Source organism: Atractosteus spatula, chromosome 8, assembly GCF_055471065.1.
Source record: "Atractosteus spatula isolate fAtrSpa1 chromosome 8, fAtrSpa1.hap1, whole genome shotgun sequence".
NCBI classification, from domain to species: domain Eukaryota; kingdom Metazoa; phylum Chordata; class Actinopteri; order Semionotiformes; family Lepisosteidae; genus Atractosteus; species Atractosteus spatula.
Genome location: NC_142713.1, coordinates 16233042 through 16257714, shown reverse-complemented (window position 1 = coordinate 16257714; position 24673 = coordinate 16233042). Strand labels below are relative to the sequence as shown.

The window sequence follows — 24673 nt, the reverse complement described above, 5'->3', positions numbered from 1 at the left end:
ATGCACACCTTCAAAACCCATGATGGCAAAGCATCTCCTCGCTTCAGCAACAGTCCTGAGAACACTAAAACATATGTAACGTCACAAACGAAAGACATTAAGTCCATCTGGACTGTTTAGTAGTAATTAGTGTATTGATCCCAGGATCTCCTCAAGCCACTTCCTAAAGAAGGCCAAGGTATCAGCTTCAACAACATGTTTCGGTAGCATGTTCCATACCCTTGCAACCCACTGGGTAAAGTCTCCTGTTCTTGATTTTAAATGCACTTCTACTTCTGTCCCCTGGTTCACGTTTCATGCCTTATTCTGAAAAAAGTACACTGTGTTGCCAACATTGTCAGTGAAAGGAGAACCAGTGTAGGAGAATACCAACCTAGCAGCTAGCTTTAAGCCGTTCAGGATATTGGTTAAATTGGTGAGGTGCTGCTTTATAGAGCTCCACTCAGGATTTTTTTTCAAGCCAGAATGTTTTCCGGCTTGTACAACTGGTGTATCTTTGTTCACTCAGAAATTCCCTATTGCTCTTGTATAACCGTACAAATTCCTCCTTGACCTTGTGGGCGTCTTCCTTAGAAGCCCTTTAAGCAACAGGAGCAGTAATGCAATAAATATGCCTCCAGAAGCTGCGGGAAGCTGGCACTCTAATTCTCAGATAATGAAATGTTTCCAGCCAAGCCTGTCTAACTGCCCAGCCTTCTGAATATTTCAGCAGCCGTCATTTCATCTGGGCTCCAGGGCTGTCACTGACTGCCCACTAACCCCTGCATCTTTGGAATAGGCTTCTCTTATGATCCTGGACAGCTGCAGCCCCTGTAGAATAATAAGTGATGCTTCTTAATATATTTTCCTTGAGCCTGCACGATTTTAAAAGCCTGGCACTAATCCTTCAGTGCTGCACCTTCAACAATCACAAGTACTACATGAGACAACCTGGTTGACCTTATCTCTTTGGGTCTTGTTAACCTAAGCATTGGTAATATACAGTATACTGGATAGCACAATGGTTGTCCATATTTGTTAACAGCAGTAATATTAGCATTATGTAGCATATTATGTGGTATGGTCCATATACCACTCTGTATAATGGTGTATATAATTTAAACATTGACATTTATCATTTTAATGTTTATTAAATGTTTTCTGTTGAAAGTTAATGAGCTGTTCAATGTGCAAACAGTATTCAGGGATGCTAATTTGATCACATCTGATGCCCGAATCTCATCAAACTAAAAGTCTCTGCATTAACAGGTAGTTCTGGAATTATTACTGGCACTGATAAAATGTAGTCTTGAATCATTTGTTTCTTTCCAGCCCACATCATTTTCTCGAGGGTCTTCTGTTTTTTTTACATCAGGACCTCTTGTGAAACATTGAACTCTGGTGTTCTCTGCCTTTTCTTCGTTTTGTCTTTTAATCTTCCACCACGTCAGTATTTGCTAGATCTGATAAAAAATGTCTAGATTTCAGAAAATCTATGGGAGAAATTTACCATATATCATGATAATGACATTTATTACTTAGCCAATCCACATCTTCTTTACTTAATTTAGAAATATTTTTAAAAAGCAGGTTATAAAATTAATGTCTCACCAGTTCCCTTGCTATGGAATTATTTCAATGCGTAAATGAAAAAGAAGTGTGCAACCATTGTAAAAATATCCTGCAGTGGAATATCTATAGTCTTGCAATGTTGTCACAGACACACAGATTAATTCCTCAGCTGGTTAAAATCAGCTCATAACTTTTCATATTAATTCATTTTAATTTTCATATTAAATTGTGTGTTACTGTATATGATTATGCAGCACATACACACTGAACCTCAAACTCTTGTTAAATCATTACCATAATATTTTACGTTTTGCAGCTTATGTTGCACAGATAAAACAATGGTGATCTGTGGATTCGACCTATTAACTATTCCTTAAAGTAAATGGAGATTACCACTCATACCTAAACATATCTACTGTATATATTTGTTTCAAGTTTCTATATGTGTCCAACCTTATTGCCTATAAGTCACTCAGGCACTCTTGAGGGTCAAACTAGGTCACTGAGTGGAATGCAGTGCTCCTGCTCTGTGTTCATAATAAAGAAATCTGCATAATGTGTCTGCTTAGTACATTTCCTTTGTTAAATTACGGCAGTTTTCTTTCCTTTCTGTCTATTTTATATATAACCCAGACACCCTACCATCAAAGCAGCCTTTGTAGAAATGCTCAGTAGGCAAAGCAAGTACTTGAAACATATAATTTGAACAGCAGAGCTCCAGTCATTCTGCAGCCCAACTCCTTCCACATGACTCACTAAAGACCGTTTGCTTTAATGCATTACACTTGTTTATAAAGATAAAAAGCTATATTAATGGCCTTCCAGGGGTAAACACAGCAGTCAGATGTAAAATTAATGGACAGAATAGAAAAAAAGTGCTTTTACTTCTTTGTTATAGAAATGTATAATAGTACACATAACACTTTGACAGATTCTAATCCTCTGAAACATATGTGCTTGTTGAAACAATTCAGTTACTGTACACTTATTTCCTTTCTCAGAACTAGCAGGGTACTGTAGCTGTGATAGCACCCAATCCTGGGAAGCTAAAAGAGCTGGGAAAAGGAAGAAACATTTCATATTTTGAAAATCTTTTTGCATGCAAATAAATCAAAAGAATTATAATTAAATACAAAGGAAAAGGAAAACATCTCAGTTCTTTAAAGAGTTTTATGAAAATAAAGGAACTACTGATTTACAATGGAATATAAAAGGCATATCACAAACATTTTTGCCTTCTTGGCTCTGACACTACAACTCTGATTTAAAAAGGAGGAAAACTTAATCAACAGCTTATTAAATAAACACTCCAAAAATGTACGCAGTCTGTTTTCTCTGATAGTATAGGCTGAGCTAGCAACATCAACATAAGAACCATCTTGGCAGTTGTTTTATTTTTTGTATTTAAACTCAGTATAACTGGGTCCTCTATTCCTAATGTGTACATTTTTAAATTACCTTCAAGGAAGAAAATTAAATAAACAGCAGAGAACAAAGTTATTAAAAAAATCATATCACCTGGAATGATAAATGACCTAATTATTAGTACTTTATCAATGTTTCTAGCTACTTTCTGCTGAACCACGGCATTTAGCAGAAGCTAATTTGCTAAGGTCTAAGCAAGAAACATGACAGCACTGCAGAATTTATCAGACATTAAAATAATTTTATATTATACTGATGTTTCATTGCTTACCATTCACACTGCAGGAAGTTCATGAACTACATATATGTCTCAGTGTTGTAAATATTGGTCAAAATCTTAAATAGAAGATTGTTCTTTAATGTACAGTATATTCATATTCATAGCACATAAAATCTTGGAACCAAGGGGCTTCCACATGCTTCAACAAGCAAAAATTAGCTCTGAATGCAGGTTATATCTTATTAATCCAGACATCATTCATTTGAGTCTGGGCCTAGTGCAACCACAATTACTTAAGAAGGGGTTGACGTTGGAGTCAGCTTCACATACTGTAGGTTCAATGTGCTTGATTTGGCCTGAGTAGTCATGGGGTTTAATCTAACAAGACCTCTCAGTTCTTTCTGGTTATTTATGAGTTTAATGTATTATGAGTGAATGGCACATCACTCCTCTAACCAAGGATACCTCTTTGCATGTCAAGCAGTAAGTGAATAACAGTGAGCATAATGGAGAAGTGGAGCTACTGTATCTACAGGGGGTACAGGAAGTCACCACCCACTTTTAAAATTTGTACCTTTTATTGTATGACACTCTGAAAATTAAACAAATTAAAATCAGGCTTGTTCCATTTTCTATTTACACACAGTAACCCACATTAGCCAAGTGAAAATAAAATTCTAAAACATTCTGAAAATTAATTAATATTACAACAGTAAAATACCTTATTTGGATAAGTGAACACCCCACTTACAATTGCATCTGTAAACAAGCTCAGGTATAACCAATCACCTTACAGATCACACAACAAACTAATTGGCTCCCACCTGTGTTCAATTGTGGAGATTTTGATTAGTTCAGAATAAAAGCAGCTGTTTCTAGAGAATTCCACTGTTTGGAAGTGCATTTATAAGAGATAAGATAAGATCACTTTATTAGCCATATACAATTTCTTGCATTAGGAATTCAACTTTTCACATACCCCAGCTTGCTCTCCTTGAGACACAGAGATACAGACAGGGAGAGAAGCCTGGGGTCAGAGCACAGGGTCAGCCATTGTACAGCACCCCTGGAGTAGTTGGGGTTAAGGGCCTTGCTCAGGGGCCCAATGGAGTAGGATTCCTCTGGCAGCTACAGGATTCAAACCAGCAACCTTCTAGCCACAGGCACAAATCCTTAGCCACAGTGCCACTACTCCACCCTTCTTTCAAAGCAAAGAATCCACTATGGGCGGAAAGGTGCTTTCAAAAAAACTTTGAGATAAAGTTGTGGAAAGGCACACGTCAGGAGATGGGTATAAAAAGATTTCAAAGGGTTTAAGTATCCCATGGAGCACAGTCAAGACCATCATTAAGAAGTGGAAGGCGTATGGCACCACCCAGACCTTGCCTAGATCAGGTTGTCCCTCCAAACTGGATGAAGGAGCAAGAAGGAGACTGATCAGAGAGGCTACCAAGAGGCCGATGGCAACTTTGACCGAGCTACAGGCCTTTTTGGCAATGACTGGTCATTGTGTGCATGTGACAACACTATCACAACACAAGCTCTCCACACATCTGTCCTGTATGCAAGGGTAGCAAGAAAAAAGACACTCCTTAAAAAAAGACACATCAAGTCTTGTTTATGTTTTGCTTAAAAGCACCTTAAAGATGCTGTGGTCAGATGAGACCAAAATCGAACTTTTTGGCCGGAATGCAAAACGGTACATCTGGAAAAACCCATAAATCTTACCATCCAAAGAACACCATTCCTACAGTAAAGCATGGTGGTGGCATCATCCTATTTTGGGGGTGTTTCTCTTCGGCTGGGACTGGGGCATTTGTCAGGATAAAAGGGAAGATGGATGGTGGAAAATACAGGCAAATTCTTGAAAAAAACCCGCAGCCCTCAGCCAGGGCATTGAAAATGGGAAGATGGTTCACCTTTCAACATGACAATGACCCAACCATACAGTGGCTGGAGGACAGGAAGGTTAATGTCCTTGAGTGGCCTATTCAGAGCCTTGACCTAAATACCATTGAAAATCTTTGCAATGATTTGAAGAGGGCAGTTCATCAACGGTCACCACACAGTTTGACTGAGCTTGAACAACTCTGTAAGGAGGAATGGGCAAATATTCCTCCCTTTAGTTGTGCAAAGTTGGTACAGAAAAACAGACTCAAGGCTGTAATTCAAGCAAAAGGTGCTTTCACCAAGTATTAACTCAAGTATTAACCAAGGGTGTTCTCTTATACAACACAGTTATTCTACTTTTTTAGTTTTATTTTTGTCAGAAATGTTGCTTTCTTTTTTCACTTGGATGTTGCAAGGTACAATCTGTAAATAAAACTGGAAAAGGTCTGATTTTATTTGTCTTCTTTTTGGGCTTTAGGGCAACAAAATGTGAACATTTTGAAAGGGGGTGGTGACTTTCTATACCCACTGTATGTATTTTTGCCCCAGACAAAGACATTCCACCACCCAAAATGTTTCCTATACAGTATGTTGTCGATATTTCAGGACGCATGGTCAACCATGAGTTTGGTTTCTGTTTTGATACTGCAGCCCTAAAAATACCCATTTTATCAAGTAGCCAAACTCATCATTTGCAGATTTCATGTGATCAATTTATCAATAACAGCTTAGAAAGACAACTTTTAAGGTAAGGACAGCGCTGTATATTCATCATACATTGAGGGTTCTGGGGTGTAAGCATATGGAGTTTAATAATCACCCGCAGCCATATCACCCTGCAACTCACAACTGGCAATCCACAGAAGCTAAGCAGGTGTGGTAGGTACCTGGATGGGAGACCTCCTGGGAAAAAGTAAGGTTGCTGCTGGAAGAGGTGTTAGTGGAGCCAGCAGGGGGCGCTCACCCTGCGGTCCATGTGGGTCCTAATGCCCCAGTATAGTGAGGGGGACACTATACTGTAAACAGGCACTGTCCTTCGGATGAGACGTAAAACTGAGGTCCTGACTCTCTGTGGTCATTAAAAATCCCAGGGTGTTTCTTGAAAAGAGTAGGGGTGTTACCCTGGCATCCTAGCCACATTTCCCATTGGCCCTTACCAATCATGGCCTCCTAATAATCCCCCTACCTGTATATGAATTGGCTTCATTACTCTGCTCTCCTCCCCACTGAAAGCTGATGTGTGGTGAGCATTCTGGCGCACTATGGCTGCTGTTGCATCATCCAGGTGGATGCTGCACATTGATGGTGGTGGAGGGGAGTCCCCATTACCAGTAAAGTGCTTTGAGTGGAGTGTCCAGAAAAGCGCTATATAAGTGTAAGCAATTATTAATGATTAATGACTTAATGTTCTTCTAAATGGTAAGGGTAAATTCCTTCTGTTCACAGCCTCAGAAAATATACTGACAATTGTCAGGAGATCCATTTACTGCATGTCAAGACACGCTGCAGCATCATCAGCTGGCGTTTGATGGTTTTCATTGGACATTGATTATTGTACAGTATTTGACCATGGATGTTGCCAGGATATATGATTCTGTTTATCTGGTGAAATCTGGTTTTGATGATGAATCTATGCTCTGCTCATTTTGTAATAGAGCTTATATTTGAAACTCCTTCATCACAAATGGTTCCTTTCCAGAGACAGGCATTTCTTCAAACAGTTGTGTTGCAGTTTTCAGCTAGTAAAAGCCTGTCCTCCTTTGGAATTCCACAATTTAGTCAGGCTCAGCATAAAAATCTTAGTTTCATCGTCTGAATTTAGAGTAGAAGCATAAGTCGAAATTTGTAACATAATGAGGTGCTTATTGATTTCAAAGAAAAAACTCAAAAAGTGGATAATGATTCCTGATTATAAATTCAAATCTATAAATGTAATGTTCTTATCTGATTTTCATTTCCAAAAGAAAGAATGTACTTTATTATGTACTTCACCAGCTTTGTCAGGTTTCACTCAGGGTGGTGAACTCTGAATATGCCCTGTGTATGCATATAATTTTCACTCAGAATGAATTATACTATCTTTCAGTTTAGTCTTACTTTTTTTTCATAGTTCTAGCTACTGCAACTTAAAAAATATTACATGGACACACTGGTCCTGGACTGACGTGGTGACCATTTGTCTCTCAAGATGCGCCTGTCCATCACATTGATGTTCACTTTTTTGTAAATCTCATTCAATGCATTAAGACAGTAGACTGGAATTTATTAATGGCAAGATACATTCAAACTACTGAATCTGCATTTGTTCTTAATTTGCAAGTTCTTAAAGTTAAACACTTATGAGCAATTTATAAAGACAGAGCACAAAGGTTACACAGTAAAGGATGCTGTATTGGATAAAGCGGTGAGGTTAGAAAATGGATAGATAGTTATTTTATTAAGTGTGTTCGGGTGTGGGTCTTGGAATGCTTCTCCAATTTATCTGCATTCTTATGCAGAATTAATTGACATGTTTTTGAATTATTTGTCAGGACAGTATCCCCCACATAGAAAGCTACCTGTACCATGTCCAGAGTAGACAATACAGAACTGCTCAATAATGAGTGAAAATAATGAGAAATGGTGCCTGTTGTGCTGTTACGTGATTCCTAGAAGTACCTTTAGCAGATAAAATGACAGGCAAACCATAAACTTAACTGACATAAAGTACAGAGTATGTGACCCAAATGAAAATTTGGTTTTTAGAACAGGTCTAGAAACAAATCACCATTATTCAGTTCCTCAACATTTTGAAAATCACTCTAATCTGAAAGGAAGTTCATGAAAATTCAACTGTTACAAAATAGTTTTGACACAGCTTTTCCTGCTATGCTATCAATCTTCAGCATCCATAACTACTGCCTGCATGTTGTCTTTCTAAAAAAACTTCCTTCAAACCAGCTCACAGTCCCCTGAATAAATCATAATGTTCAGTATTTATGAGTATGCCATGATCATCAATGTTAAGTACTTTCCAGACGGGACTCCAGACACCAAAAGAGATTTACTTATGTTTGTCTGACATCTGGTTTCAGACAAGACTGTTTAGATTTTCAGGGGTTTGTGCAGTGTCTGGTCGGAGGTAGTGACCAGATGTCAAATATCCAGTCAGAAATAACAAAATTGGCAAATGTTTAAATTTTCTAGTAAAGCATGTACATTGCTTCATTTAAAAAAATAAGGCTAATGTAAAATACAATGTATACAGTATATCATGCAATCATAGCCAAGACTGTCTGTTGTACGTAGAGAAATGATACTGTCCATTCTAACCAAGATCGAAAACCATGAGTGATGGAGACTTCCTAATAATTTTTCTTTGATAATCCCTCTGAAGCATCACTCAATGTTCGTATGTAATGAAATACAGTACAAACACAGTTTAAGACATACCTGCAGTGTTTAAAAACAAACTGACCTCCATGGAATTACACCACGTCTGTTACACCACGGTCCACAATAAACACTATGATATAAGGGGGATCCTGTTTTTATTGTCACTTCACAGCTGTCAACATGATTTAGATATATCAGTCAAATGTCATGTGTTATACCATATGCTGGTAAATATGAGCTACAGTAGCCACTAGTGAATAACATGGATGCAGAACCCATGAAACAAATGCAATAGTTGTGCATTTTTACAGACAAACGGATTAAAGTCTCAGAATTTCGCAGCTGGCTCAGCAAAGCAAGTGATGAGTGTGTGTTTTGCACCATGTGCAGGGTTAGGTTCACTTAACAGCTCCCAAGTGAATTATGGAGTTCAGTTTTTGGAGGTGGAGCACTCAGACACACTGAGACATGTTACAATGTCCTTTATGTCCCTATTTAATGCAGTGGACAGCGATTAAGAGCTAAGGGTCAACAAGTATGTAGGAGTGACTTCCATAGATATTGGAGCTCCTGGAATAATGGTTCAGCTTTTCAGATGGATGGTTCTTCATGCTTTCCGTCTTGGACACATGTCTGAAGCTGGATGAGCTACCAGATTTAGCAGTTCATCTTAGACTGGAGGTAGGTGGAGATGCACTTTTCAGTGAGGTGTGCACATTAAATTAGGTCTTACCCACGCTGACAAGTTCAACACCCACCTCCCCCACACAGCAGCAAGAGCACCCATGGCACAACATAATGCCTATAATACTGTATGTGGGTACGTGTTGAGTGTTTTACACTTTAGACAAACTACAAGCAGCCAGAGATGCATCTACAGTACACTTTCTGTAAATAATTGAATCCAATTTTTATTAACATACCACACAAGTTGCATATCTCTGATAAAGCCAGTGATGTGTGAAAGAAAATCCAGATACATTCAGACACAACACCAGCAGGGGTTTTATATGTTAATATCACTATCTGAGTACACTTAGGTCTGAGGTGAACATCCACCCTAATAGGCACATCTTACACTATGACTGTATTGTGGCTTGGTGATTAGCACAACCACTCTCATTTCCAGTAACCTGAGTTTTATTCAAACATGAGCAAAATAACTCTCCTCTTATTTGTTGCTTGTTGATCACAACATCTCGGTCTTCTGATAACATGCAGCACATGAGCACAGTTCAAAGTTTAACCCTTAAGTCTCTATCGGGTTTATTAAAAAGATAAGTACGTGTGATCTATATATGCACTTACATGTCTGGTGTAAAACTCATCCACCTCACTGAAGACCTTCTTCTGACACTCCATGTTGAGGGCCATCTGGTAACAGGCAAAGGCCAGTGTACTGCTGGTGGTTTCATAGCCGGCTAAGAGAAAAATAAATGCTTGCCCAAGGATTTCATCTTCTGTCAGAATCCTTTTCTGAGCTTTTTTTGAAGGTTCCTCATATTGCTTGGTTCCTGTTGGTGCATCTACATCAGTTTGGTTCACAACATCAAAATCTTCCAGACTGACACACTCCTTGGTGCTTCTCACGTCAAGCATGAGCTGGAGGAAGTCTCGTCGTCTCTGAAGGGATGCAAATTGAAGCCTCAAATATCCACATCAAGCAAAACCTGATTTTGAAATGCTCCTACTATCCAGCTTAGCTCCTGAGATCTGACTCTATCAGAGTTCAGTACACTCAATATGTACAAGTTATAGGCTACTATGTATTGCTTCTTAATGATGAGCTATCAGAGTACCCTGTAACACTGTACTTAAGTAAGAAGAGTATATGGTAATGCTGGCTAGCAACCTGACGTGCTGCCTTACTGGCCCCTGTCTTCAAGTGGAATTCTTGTTCAATGCACTGTTCAATATTAGCTTTTCTTTGCTTGTAGCATAACAACGCTTCAGTTTGAGATAGGTCTATAATTATTGCGAATTTCAGTGAAGCCTGAAAAGTTAAAACACAGACAGCAAAATTATTTCTGGCTTTGAAAATTCACAGTTTATAAGGACTAAAAGTCCATTCAAGGGCCTGAACCTAGGCCAATAATATAACACTTAGTTTGAGATTATCATTAAGTAGTTTACAGATGGAAAGCACAGTGTCGCAGTGGTTAGAACTGCAGCCTTGCAGCACTGGGACCCAAGTGCTCCCGTTTCTTACATACTGGTAGGTTAATTGGTTCCTGGGAAAACTGGCCCTGGTGTGAGTGTCTGTGTGTCCATGTTTGTGTCTGTCTACTCTGCAATGGACTGGCATCCCCACCCAGGGTGTGCTCTGGCTTGTCCCCTTTGCTTGCCATATATACAGTACATTCATTTATCTGTAAATACTGTATACACTGTAATACATCAAAACTGCGGCATTTTACATTTGTCTTTTTCCTAATTCAAACTCTATATGAGGAGTTTCAGATTTCATGTCTTCTAGATTTTTGGTGTTTCAGATTTTATTAAAATATTTCTTATAAAATTACTTTTGGACTGTTGACTCCATATTATTCTCAGGTTTACTGTACCTCATTGGCTGGCTGTTCCTCACAGTGCTTTATCATGTTTTTGATACTGCAGACAAAGAAGTTGTTGAGTTCATCCCTCCTTTTGTTGGGTACAATCCGGATAAGAGGAGAAATAAGGAATGGAAAAGCAACTAAAGAAAGAGGTAAAGAGATATTTTTGTTTTATTTTGTTCAAGAGCAGGTATCCCTCACATGCTGTATCTCTCATAAATAAGTGTTGCTATAATATTAAAATTCACTAAATTAGAAAATTCCGGAAATATAATTAGGAATTTATATGCAAATCCATCTGTTCCTGGACAAAACACAATTTCACCCTGTTGGTGAACTAGTGCACACAACTTGAGTATGAATTTATCACTTTTGACACTATAAGACACTACAAGAGAGCTTTCCTGTAGTAAAAATTAAAGTTCACAAAAACAGTATGCTAGTTACACTAAACACACTAACATAAATACATATGGGTTAGATACTTGGCTTAGAATCTATAATCATTTCCCAAGTTGTTAGGGGAAGTTAGTAACAGTCCATATTTCTGTATTTTCAAGTTTTCTATGGTAATATGAATAACAAAATACAGTAGTAGTAAAATAACTGAAAAGCCATTTTAGAAACCTCAACACTTGAGTATTGACATCAGGAGCTTCAGGACTCCCCAAATTAAGAGCTTGGAAACGCTAGAATTAAAGTATTGTATTGTTACAGTATGTACTGTAGCAGATTGAGGCTGGCTTAAATGAAGAATTACTATCTTCAGGGTTAATTCTTACACCAAGACTACTGTATATCTGTATCTCTGTGCTACTTTCCTATCTCATACAGTAATGGTCTAAAGGAAACATTACATCTGGAACAGCAACAAGGAAGTACTGTACTTACTCAACAGCATCACTATGGGCCTGAAAAATGTGAAAGAGAAGAACTGCTTGGCATGTTTCACAAAGGGGTTATCTGGGTTCCTCTGAGAGTCCACCTGAGTACCAAATCCCACACTGGCAATGACATCCATAGTGAAGGAGCCCAGGCACCTGCATGGGGCATTAACAAGAGGACAAAAAGAAACTTTAAATGTCTTTAAATGTCACTACATTATTCAAAAATTTTTACTTGTTTCAAAATTTCACTTCACTAATCTGTTGAAAAGTATCAGTTTCATGTACAGTACCATAGTCATAATTTATTATAATTTAAAATAAATTGAAAAACACACTGGAAAAAATATGTACGTAAATGACAAGTTGAAACCCTATCTCAGTATTAGAAATAGCAAATCTATATTTTTAAAAATACATTGGACTTCATGCGGATTCAGTGTAAATCTTAAAGAAATCTTCTAATAAAAAATACCAATCCAAGAAAAATCATCACCATTACTTTATGCATATACTGTATTTCTTATATATACTTATATACTGTGAATGTGCAAATTTTTAAATGAAAAGTAAAAAAAACAGTGATACCTGGCATAATATTAATGACCTGGCATAATATTAATGAAGAGTTATGAAATGAAAACACAACTTAAAAATATACTCAATAAACACAGAATGTTTAATGTAAACTCACATTTAAGGTGGTTCTTAACTTAAGTCTTCTATCACTATATTGATAAAGGTTAAACAAACATTAGCCCAAAAGTTTATTTAACATTATAAGTAAACTGAAAATACATGTTTAACACAACCTTAAAATGTTTTTATTAGGTTCTTTTTTATATATACAGTACACCATTGTACAAATGGTCTTATACATTTTCCTTTTTAATTCTTTTTACACCATGTTTTTTCTTTCTTTTTGCAACAATAATTCCATGATGATCTCCTACTGACATTTAAGATAACAGATAACTCCCTTTTAGCTTTATGAATGTGTAGAAAGGAATGAATGATATTAATAATGAGAACATCATGCAATGAGGCAATTTGCTCTCTTTGATAAACATAATGGATTAGCGATCACTACTGACAAACGTGCATTATTTTCACCCAAACTAAGTTGTATTATTAATAATCAGTCCAAATTGTTATAACAACAGAAAATACTAGTGATAGCATTCAGTAAATTGCTGATTCTAGTAGCATATCGTGTTTAAGACATACTGTATGCACAAAAATGTTCACAAATACAATATGAATCATGCAGGTTTAGAAGTACAAAATCCTGTATTATGGCATATCAACATCAATGTATTTGAAATATATTAGTTTTCAACTTGAGAACATGGCATGAAATGGAAGTCAAAACAAAGACCAGCCTGATAAATCAAGCACTAGTATTGAAGATTAGAGTTCAAACTAAAATGTTATTAAAATTTTAAACTAAATTAAATAAAACAATATATACTGTAAATAAAACAACTTGAAACAACTTTATTCTTAATTATTCTTAAACTTCTACTATGAAGTGCAATCTGCCTTTTTTCCTAATAAGAAATACTATTCTCAGCATTGTGGCTCAGGCCTACATGTACATACACTGGGTTCATCTTTCCCCTTGTGGAATTCTCTGTCTAAGGAAACAAATATAATCAAACCACAATTCCATATTTACACTGGAGTATATTAACTCAGAACTGCTGAACATTGTTAAAAAATCTTTCTTACATGACTCGCAACTTTTAGTTACTATTAATTTAGCAAACCAGACTGCGACAAACATTTTTGAAGTAAATATAATATCTTGATTTTCACAGCATGGAGAACACATTTCTGCGAAACCTACCGGTGAACATCAAAGCCCCGTCCAGAGTCAGCAAAACTCTTCAGGTTCTCCACTAGAGTATCAGCTGCTATGTTAATTAGGGGAACCATCTGAAAAGACATAATAAAAGCCCTTTTAACCTACTGTACATACTCTTCCTTCAGCCAGAGACAGAGAAAAAAAAAACAGAAAAAAACTTGACAAGCAAATAAATTCCCATTAAAATTTACTCCGGAAAAGATGTATTTACCAGGAAAATCACAATTACTGTATGATTCATAATATGTCTTATTAAAGAAATCAGAAGTCTGTCTAGTGTCATAAAAGCAGCTAATTTAATGTACAGCTCACACACATTAAAATGCCGTACATGAGGTACCACACACCTATTGTTTACATGCAGCCTGTGGGATGTTTGATTCATTAAAATACCTACAGTAGGTACTGTACATTTGAAATCACATAAACTATTACGAAAGCATTCTGCAAAAAGTAAATTAAATGAACAGTAAATACACATTTACAGGAAATAAAGCTATGTACTGTATATAATTCAAACATTTTAAACCAAGAAGCCCTGACACATGAGACGCACAACACTAAGCACAATATGGAGCAAACACAAACATAGATTCTCATAGATTATAGGTGTGTGCATCTCATAGATCATGATGAAGATTGTTTCTAAGAAAAAATCTGATAGTTTTCAGGGTTGTCATTTTAAAAATTCAGATGTCTATCTGTACTTATGCACAAATATCTGAGATAGCACTTACTTTTACTCATTCACTCAGTTTCAGCCTTGGTTCATTGTAAAGAACAATCTAAAGACACAGGCTATTTGCGTACCACAATTTACATTAGGATTCATATTGTACCTCTTACCATCCTCACACTTTCAACTACAGCAGAAGCAATGCACCTCTAAACAGACATCTCTTGCTTTCCTTATCTTGCAGTCATAAAGCAGATGTCTAGCAAGAACAACGAATATTGTTTCTCTCCACCACGGAAAAAATGGCAAGATATGAAGCACAAAACCCTTCATAAAGTCCCTAACAAATGAACTGTGATGATGTGTAGGGCACAATAAACAACACAAAATATTGTGATGGGATGCTTAGTGCTTAGGGCTATAAATAAATCCCATAGTTATAATAAATTCTATTTTTTATATTATTAATCTAATTTTCTCCTGTTAATATTTAATTCATATTCACAGTAGTGTAATACATGTCATACAGCATATACAGTTAAAGCACCATAATCTGAAGGGAGGGGTCTGAAACAAATCTCAATTTGAAGAATTATATCCCACTGTGGTGCCTGTCTCTTTATTTATCACCCTGGTGGTGAGTTCGTCTTTCTCGTTCCTTTGCTCAGGACCCCCAGTGTAGTGTGTAATTGTTCTCTCCTGCAGAAACCCAAGGGAAATCTACCACAGCGGTTTTGGTTTGATAAAACACCAGAAACTCCAGCTACATAAGAACACTGCAAGCCCCTCTGGCTTTCCTGGACTTCTACTGAAAATGCACAAAAGGAATCAACACAGCATTGAATGGAATAATAAAATGTAAGAGTGGACGCATTATACCACTGAGATTACAATGCCATAAATATGAATAACGCCAATTCTTTACAGAAGTCTCTTGCTGCTTTGTTTGCTACAGTTCATACAAATAAGCAGAACAGAGCCTGGGTTTAGAGTGCAGGACAGATCATTCCTGAGATATGATGACAACACAAACAAAAGAAAAAAATCATTATTAAAAGGCTTGCTGTCTTAAATTTGCTTATTTATTTTGAATATAACAGCTCTGGCCTTTAATCTAAAGCAATAAGAGTAAACAACAAAAATACAGTAACCAATCTATTATCAGTAAGAGAAGTGTAAGAATTTAGAATAACATGCATTTGTATTTAATTGTATGGGTAACAAAGCACCATACAACAATTACAGAGGATATACTGTACTGTGCTACCATATGATTTTACAGATGCTATGTTATATATTTTGCGCCCCGTGTCACAGGACAAGAACCTGAGAATTAGATCGTAACCACAAACACATACAGTATAGCAAACCTTTTTTACTCTTTACAAGTAGTTATTTCTCCAAACTGATATATCAACCTATGATAAATTAATCAACATAACCATACACCCCTGCAGATTACATTTTAACTAAGAAACAATGTATGTTTTATAACAGCCATACAAGCCTCTAAGTTGCCAGCATGTTACATACAGTATAGCATGAGTGTTGAAGATCAATAAAATATTTTTCCAAGAAACTTGATTAAGAATTTATTTGAATACATTCTTGATCTAGACCACATTTTGAGGTGTGGAAACCTGAAATGACAGTATTTTCAAAACTTTTAAATATACACAAAGTCATTAAAGGTTAAACCCTTGTAACTTACAGAAAAAAATATTTTTCAAGTGCTCAAATCCATATGCAATATTAGTTTAGAATCTTTAAATTTATGTCTTTAATATTTCATATGTGAATGGCCACAGTTTTTTATTATTATTATATTTCTTCCTTAGCCATAAAAAATAAACCCAAAATCTGGTTTTATAAAGAAATGGTAGTTAGCTGATAAAAGATGACAGCATCAATGTCCTCTCTCTACAGCAAAATTAGGGCAAATGAAAATCAATACACACTGCTGGTGCCTGGTAAGGAGTTGAAAAGTTATTCATCACTTGTGACAATAGAATGAATAGAGACTACAGACAGGAAACACTTGGGCTGCCAGTGTAACAGAGAGGAAGAAGGGTAAGGCAAGAGGACCACATGTCACAAACCAGATATAGTGACCATGTAGTGGTACTTGTGGTCCTTTCTGTTGCTGTGTCAGGGCTGCCTGTGTCACTATAGTTCCTGGTAGAGGTGGAAAGACTCTAAATAACAGCCATCTACCCCCACACCTTTCTCCAGACATCACAAGACATACAGTATATGCATTTAAAAAGAACCACAACAGCAAGCAAAAAAGGAAAATGCCCATGGAAATCAAGTCAAATTCCAAATCTGTAGTTTTATGTCAAATGTTAAGACTGGATTAATTCATGTTGTCAGAAGAATACATCTGTGCCGTTTCACTGCTCTGCTGTAAGCAAAAAACGACCATATGAATTCAAGCAGAAAAAAATATAGAAGCAGAATGTGGTCTGTAAATGGTTCAAAACATAATACAGGTGAACATTCCCTAAGAAAAGAAAAATTAGTGACACATTCAAATGCTTTGTTATTCTGTATTTTTCATTTACACACCTGCTCCGAACTCATCCTTGCACGTAAAAGACTGTGACATATATTAAAATCTGCATTTGTACTCCTAAAAATGTAGAGCATAGCTTTGGTACAGGAATTAAAACATTTTTTATACATTTATTAGACAATTTGCAGTAGGATCTCGAGACCAAGTTGCAAATCATAAAACAACAAAATATATTCCAAAAGTCCTAAAACAGTTGTTGTAAGCCCATACTATATTTTAAATTAAAGACCAGAATATTACCATCCTGAAATAATCACCTTGGTGCACTTGCTGTGGAGCTGAACCCCATTTAAAAACACATTGATATCATTTATAATCTTGTACTGTACTCATATCACTTTGTCCCACAATAATGAAAATATAGTTTTCAAATTGTTGTCTGTTGACTGTTGGAAATTATTAGCTGACACCCAATTTCTGACAAATCTCACACAGTGCATATATTTTAATTAGATATTCTTGATAGGCACTATGGAATTGCTATTTATGTGGTCCAGCATTGTTCTTGTATGATGTATTGTAAGCAGTATTTGTTTATATTTGTTAAACTGACCCCTGACATTTGTAGCTTATTTCCTTTTTATATATAATATAATAATAATTAATAATTGTTTACACTTATATAGTGCTTTTCTGGACACTCCACTCAAAGCGCTTTACAGGTAATGGGGACTCCCCTCCACCATCACCAATGTACAGCATCCACCTGGATGATGCGACGGCAGCCATATTGCGCCAGAACACTCACCACACATCAGCTATCAGTGGGGAGGAGAGCAGAGTAATGAAGCCAATTTATAGATGGGGATTATTAGGAGGCCATAATTGGTAAGGGCCAATGAGAAATTTGGCCAGGACGCCAGGGTTACACCCCTACTCTTTTTGAGAAATGCCCTTGGATTTTTAATGACCACAGAGAGTCAGGACCCTGGTTTTACGTTTCATCTGAAGGACAGCGCCTGTTAACCGTATAGTGTCTGCGTCACTATTTTGGGGCATTAGGACCCACATGGACTGCAGGGTGAGCGCCCCCTGCTGGCGCCACTAACACCTCTTCTAGCAGCAACCTTAGTTTTTCCCAGGAGGTCTTCCATCCAGGAACTGACCAGACTCACACCTGCTTAGCTTCAGTGGGTTGCCAGTTGTGAGTTGCAGAGTGATATGGCTGCTGGTGATATATATACTGTATTTACTTTTCCTTAACCTCAACAGAAAAAAAAACAAAAAAACTGTTATTCAAATAGTTTGTTACATCCAAAGAGGATTATTCTTATTATTTGACTCTCATTTTACAATTATAATATATCTATACATCTAAAATGATTTATCTAAAATCTATCCATTTTCTAACCATCCAGCCATTTTTAACGGCTTTATCTAAAACAGGGTGTCTGGGGAGTGAGAGCCCAACCTGGTAAGAAATGGGTACAAGGCAGGATACAACCTGTATGGTACATCAGTCCATCACAGACCACATACAGATACTGTATGAACACACATTCACACCACAGCCACCTTTCCTAGAGGTCAATTAACCTACCAGTACTGTATGTCTTGGACTGTGGGAGGAAACCAGAGCACCTGGAGGAAATCCATGAGAGGATGAACAGAACACACAAACTCCACACAGATAGCACCCCAGGAATTGAACCCAGTTCCCCAGCAGAGCGAAGTTTGTACTGCCACAGGAATTTCTGGCCAACTGATTGTACTTTTTTTCACAAGGCGTGAATAATCTCAGAATAAATCTAATTACCCTCTCCATTTAGAAAACATATGCCAGTGTGAATGATACACAAAGTTTAAAGGAAAAATAGTACATCAGCAGCAAGATATAACATTTTGAAAATGGGGATTGGAGTAGGGTTATCAAAAGTGAAGCAGTGGCATGGGACAGTAAATGTTCTATAGGTAGAGTTAGGGGTCTCAGCTGTCACTTTATGTTTACCTCAATGGTATTGACCATTGCAAGTCCATTTCTCAATTAAAACAAAAGTAACAGGTATTAGCCAAAGGCAGAGTCTACTGCTTTCACTCCTATAGTTTGGATGCGCCGCTTTACTTGGGAAGATTCGCTCGTATGATTTAAATTTTAACATCATTCCTGTTATACATGTACAGTCACATTTGTGCAATGGCCCAATTTTACAAGACACTCAGTTTAACAATTTAACAATGGTTTTTTATTTAAATTTTCAGTTAAAGGAAATCTCCACACAACTTTATGATTTATTCACCATGCTATGTAACTACTGTATGCTATGTAAAGACAAAAATTATTTCAGAAAATAAATTACAGGGAAAACAGATGGATTACTGTATATCTTTGAGGGCAGCAAGACAGGAAAGAAATATGCACAGAAATAGTACAGATACAGTAAAATGTTATTTGTTTATAACTGACGTACCTGGTAAAACAAAGGAATAAAAATTGTTTCAGTTCCGTGAAACAATTAACCTAAATAATAGGAATGTAACAAGGAACAGTTTCTGATCTCCTCTCAGTACTCAAGAGCTAAAAGTGATCCTAAAACACAAAAAGTGCAAGTAAAGCTTCAGTAAGCTTAATTAATCAAAACTAAAACCCAGAAGGCACTGGGAAACACTGCTTCAGCACAATCTGATGAAAACTGTTTGCTTGTGCCTCTACAAAACACGTTCTAGAAGCATTGGGCCCAAGCGCCAGTCATCTGGCTGCATTTTGAAACAAGCATGTTTTGTAAGAATCTGTGCTTTTACCAGTCAGCAATTTCTCAGAACACCAACAGGAAATCTGTCATTTTTAATTAATCAAGGCCTCCTGACATGCTTTGGTGGAGGCAGTGTTTCGTAGTGAGGATCATGTGCTGTTGCTGCTTAGCAACTGTTTGCCAAAGCCCTTCTAAGGGAGAGCCCTTAGATCTTCCTGTGGATTTTCACACCAGCCTGTCACTGCAATAGCCTCCAGTCTGAAACTCAGCAATGTAAACAGTCATTACTCTTCAGGAGGAGCCTTGTTAAAACAGTTTGTTATCTTTGCATTAGAGACATGCAGCTCAGTCAGTTTTGTGCTGAGATACCATTCTCAGGACAAAACATTTCACATTCTTTAAAATTTTTTATCTGGTGATTCTCTGATTTTACAGCCACTTTCCCATGAATCTGTAAATGTGTTTATAACATTTCAAGTATGTCGTTTAATTAATGATTATTTTTGAGCCTCCTTTCATTTACAAATACTATACTATCACATAAAGGTTATTTATAAGAATGTGAATACCTAGAGTTCTGGCTGATTTATGTGCTCTGTACTGTATGTGCGATAATAATTATGCTACATGTTTAGTGGCAGAGGGCAGAATAGTGGATAAGGTTTTGGATTTCAAAATGGAAGGTTGTGGGTCAGAATTCCCACTGTGGAGACTACTGCTTAACTATTCAAGTAAGCAAGGTACTATATTTCACACTGATGGCTTCAATCCACCCAGTTTTAAAAAAGGGTAAAAACTTTGTTAGAATAGAGTCACATAATCTAAATCTGATTAATCCTATAGCAAATCAGTTACTCCACAAGACTCCAATATTAACGTTAACTTTACTTAATCTCTATATGCCATCAATCCTAACCACAATTCTTTTAAATTGAATAAATTACACAATTTATTTAGTGTATTTAAACACAATTATGGATATGTCTATATCTACTGCAAAATAGATAAAGTGTATTCTGATACATGTAAGTACAATATGTTGTTGGTGTCCCTTGTTTTGTCAAGTATACAGTGGTGCTAGAAAGTTTATGAATTTCTGCATAGATTTGACCTAAAATGTGATCAGATCTTCATCTAAGTCATACAAATAGATAAAAAGAACAGCACACTCTTTAAAAGGGAGGTTCTAAGGATAAGAATATCTGTTACTGCTTCTATGCAGAGCTGACCATTCATTAGTAAGAAAGCAGTGCAGCAGTAAAATTAAAAAGCGATACAGTTAAAGATTATCAAAAAGAGTTAAAAGTGGAGAATCAAGACAATTTATTCCTCAGATATGAAATTTCAGGAAAAACAATATGCGTTTGGAAGAAAAAAGAAGAAAACATTCCCTCCTGAGACCTCTGGTTGCACAGCAGGTGAATGAAGAAAAAATCACAACTGTGAAGACTGGAAAGAGAAATGCCTAACACGAAGTCACTGATACAGAGAATGAATCGGAGTTTAATGGTGATGATTCAAATGGCAGCTGAACACACAAAACATTGGCTGTAAACATTAATGATGATTAAAATCTGACGGTGAAAGGTGAAAACCTTTCAATAGAACAGTATTAATAATAATAATTGCTTACATTTATATAGAGCTTTTCTGGACACTCCACCTGGATGATGCGACAGCAGCCATAGTGCGCCAGAATGCTCACCACACATCGGCTATCAGAGGGGAGGAGAGAATAATGAAGCCAATTCATAGATGGGAATTATTAGGAGGCCATGATTGGTTAGGGCCAATGGGAAATTTGGCCAGGATGCCAAATACACCCCTACTCTTTTCGAGAAACGCCCTGGGATTTTTAATGATTACAGAGAGTCAGGACCTCGGTTTTACATCTCATCCGAAGGACGGCGCCTGTTTACAGTATAGTGTCCACGTCACTATACTGGGGCATTAGGACCCACATGGAACGCAGGGTGAGCACCCCCCGCTGGCCCCACTAACACCTCTTCCAGCACCAACCTTAGTTTTTCCCAGGAGTTCTCCCATCCAGGTACTGACCAGGCTCACACCTGCTTAGTTTCAGTGGGTTGCAGAGTGATATGGCTGCTGGCTAAGAATTAAGAATGATCTACTTAAAAAAACAGTATGACTATTTCAGAAAGGAAGTAAGTACATTGCAAGAATGTATACCAGTAGAAGCAATAAATTACAAGGGGAATATCCACCTTTCAGATAACACATTCACATTCACATTCATCCAGACAATTCATATCTGTTAGTCATTATGAACTCATAAAAAATTATTTCAAAATTAGATCATTCTTAGTTTTACTTACAATTTAGTGTGCTGAAACTGATTACAGATTTTTTTTTCAGTACATAATTGTTAATGCTGTTCTAATAAAAGGTGTTCACTATTGGTCAGATTTTTATCAGCTTGTAATGTAGTTGTTCTCTGATTTATATTGAGCTTGCACTCTATATACATTTATTATTTAGATAAAAAAAATACAAAGACGTCACTGCAATAATTAGAGGAATTGGGGTCATTCTCACAATGATGCACTTCCCAAAGTCAGAGATTAGTATCAGATTACTAGAACTGGACTACAAATTTGCTCACTTACACTGCACCCAAAATTACTTCTGAGTTTTAGTTTTATAAAGTAAATCACATAATTATCAAAGTTCTCTCTGCCATCAAGCATGCAACAAGAAAATTGCAGCATGGCAGAGCTCTGTGATACCCTAATGCCATTAACAAGCTTTGGAGCCCAAGTTCCAGAAAACCTCTACACAGCTGCCACTACTCAGACTCTCCCTGCCATGGTTCCAGTTATATTCTACTGCACTGGCCTTCCAATAAATGCTGTAATATTCCTAATTAATAACAGAAATTTAGCATCCATTCAGCTTGGCATACCTCACAGAAACACAAAAGAAAGTTCTGAACCCTGCAGATGTAAAACCAACCAGAAGACTGTGTCAAAAGACTGCACAGTGAATGATGGAATAAGTTGCTGAGAGTTTTTGCTTAATGCTTCTTCATGTAACAGTTGTGAAACATCCAGAATATAAATAAACTATGCTGGAACTTGGGAACACCTGTAGACATACAGTATATACATTTTAAATGTAGAGGGCTAGTAACTCAGCTTCCCTTTAACGATTTGGAGTAATTACCTTTTAGTGGATCGAAATAATAAAAACAAATCTTTATAGATGGAGCTAATAAAAAGAGAGAGGGAAAATTCTAAACTCAGGGGATATGAATGGTATGTCTATAACATGATGAGAAGGAAACCTCTGTGCCTAAATTCAGTGCATGATTACTGAGGTTTAATTTAAAGCTTGAAAATTTATTTAACAATTAATTCTGCAGGATTTTCCTGTTTATTACTCTCCTATTCCAGATACTTTCTTCTTGGAAATTATGATACACCAGTAGGGAAATTATGACAAACTGGTGGACATACAGTATCACTATATAAGAGTAATGGCATTCATACTTGACCTCTTCAATGCCAATACAGCATAAGATGACTGAGACAGGACAGGATTTTAAAGTTCTGTCTCAAAGTGTCTGGTGAACACAGAGTAATAATTTTATCTTTTGACAACAGCGTACATGTTAAAAAAGTCAAAAATACCAAAAATGTGCTACTCACAGAGTGGAAGCTTAAATAATACTGAACACCAACTCAACCTGTTGCCCATCTAGTTCATTCTTTTTCAATTTCTTCCTGCAACTCCTTAAATATTTAATTGAGGTACTGTATACAGTAGCAAGATCAGCATGCCAGTGAAGCTGAATCAAAGTACTGAAGATGCATGTATTGAAAGTGTCAAATGCTGATTAGCCACGTTCTAGACAGTGGTTCCCAACACCAGTCCTGAATGATTACTGTGTCAGATGAGGTCTAAATCACTAGTGCTACTGATGCTTTTAATTGATCAGTTTATTTTTGTGTATTCATGATTTGTTTCTAAGATTAGTCCTGGGTTTTAAAAATTCCCTACTTAGAACATTTTGTTTTCAACAACTTCAGCGTACAGAGTTTTGAGCTGTCATTCCTCAAATGTCCTAAACTTCAATTCTGACTAAAGGTTTATGATGAACAGACGTGAGAAACAGAAGTGGGAATGACAATGTATGACACAATCTCACCATCTTTGTTAGCTTAATTACTTCTGGTTCTGTTGGTTACAATTCAGGAAAACACATCTGATTTCTGAAACACAAGATTTGTGCACGACTGACAGAAATTATAAATAGCCATTCAATGTTTTCAGAACTAAAAGATTATTGTGTTGGTTATTGCATTGAATACGGATTCTTTACAACACCAACAGATCATAATCATTTTCAAATGAGAACAGAGATCAGAATGACTCGGAACAAAACTTCTGAACAACAGAAACAGTCCCAGTTTAGAGACATCTGCCAACTCTAATATTTGAAATAGTCTACTAGATCTTAAATGAGAGAAAACTGAAGAGGTTTAGGTGATCTTGCCTCTTTCATCTTTGCAGCGCTGAATGTGGGCGTCAGAATGCTACGGACTCTCTTCCATCTCTCGTCACGTAAAAACAGAATGCTCTCACTGATTGGCTTGGTGCTCAGCCTCAAGTGCTGCAAAATACAAAATATATTAAATCAAGCAAGTATGTGCAAAGACAGCATTCAAATTCTACCATGATTTTACATTACATTGTGAATGACAAATATGATTATATATGTCGAAGGCATTAAAGCATAAGAGAGCTGCCCTGATCCTGGAGGCCTGCACGTTTTATAGGCTGCTTTAAGTCAAACAGTAGAGATCTGGCAAGCATTTTCACTCTACCTATTCAAGCAAGTAACTGATCCAACAGAGCTATTCAGCTCAGCTGGAATGAAAGTCATAGGACACTAACGATCTCTAGGACCAGGACTGAAGAACCCTGAATTAAAGTTACATTATT

At 36.8% G+C, this 24673-nt stretch overlaps 1 protein-coding gene across 3 annotated transcripts in view; it reads right to left on the bottom strand.

Moving 5' to 3' along the window:
- tbxas1 (thromboxane A synthase 1 (platelet)) overlaps positions 1 to 24673 on the bottom strand; it is a 140720-nt gene that overhangs the window by 28756 nt on the left and 87291 nt on the right. For all 3 annotated transcript variants that reach the window (XM_088924350.1, XM_088924351.1, XM_088924353.1), the window contains 5 exons: positions 24225 to 24341; positions 13750 to 13838; positions 11908 to 12056; positions 11026 to 11156; positions 9770 to 10084 (listed from right to left, as the gene is read on the bottom strand). In XM_088924350.1, coding sequence (XP_088780476.1) covers positions 9770 to 10084; positions 11026 to 11156; positions 11908 to 12056; positions 13750 to 13838; positions 24225 to 24341 — 801 coding nt within the window. The remainder of the gene's footprint in view (positions 1 to 9769; positions 10085 to 11025; positions 11157 to 11907; positions 12057 to 13749; positions 13839 to 24224; positions 24342 to 24673) is intronic.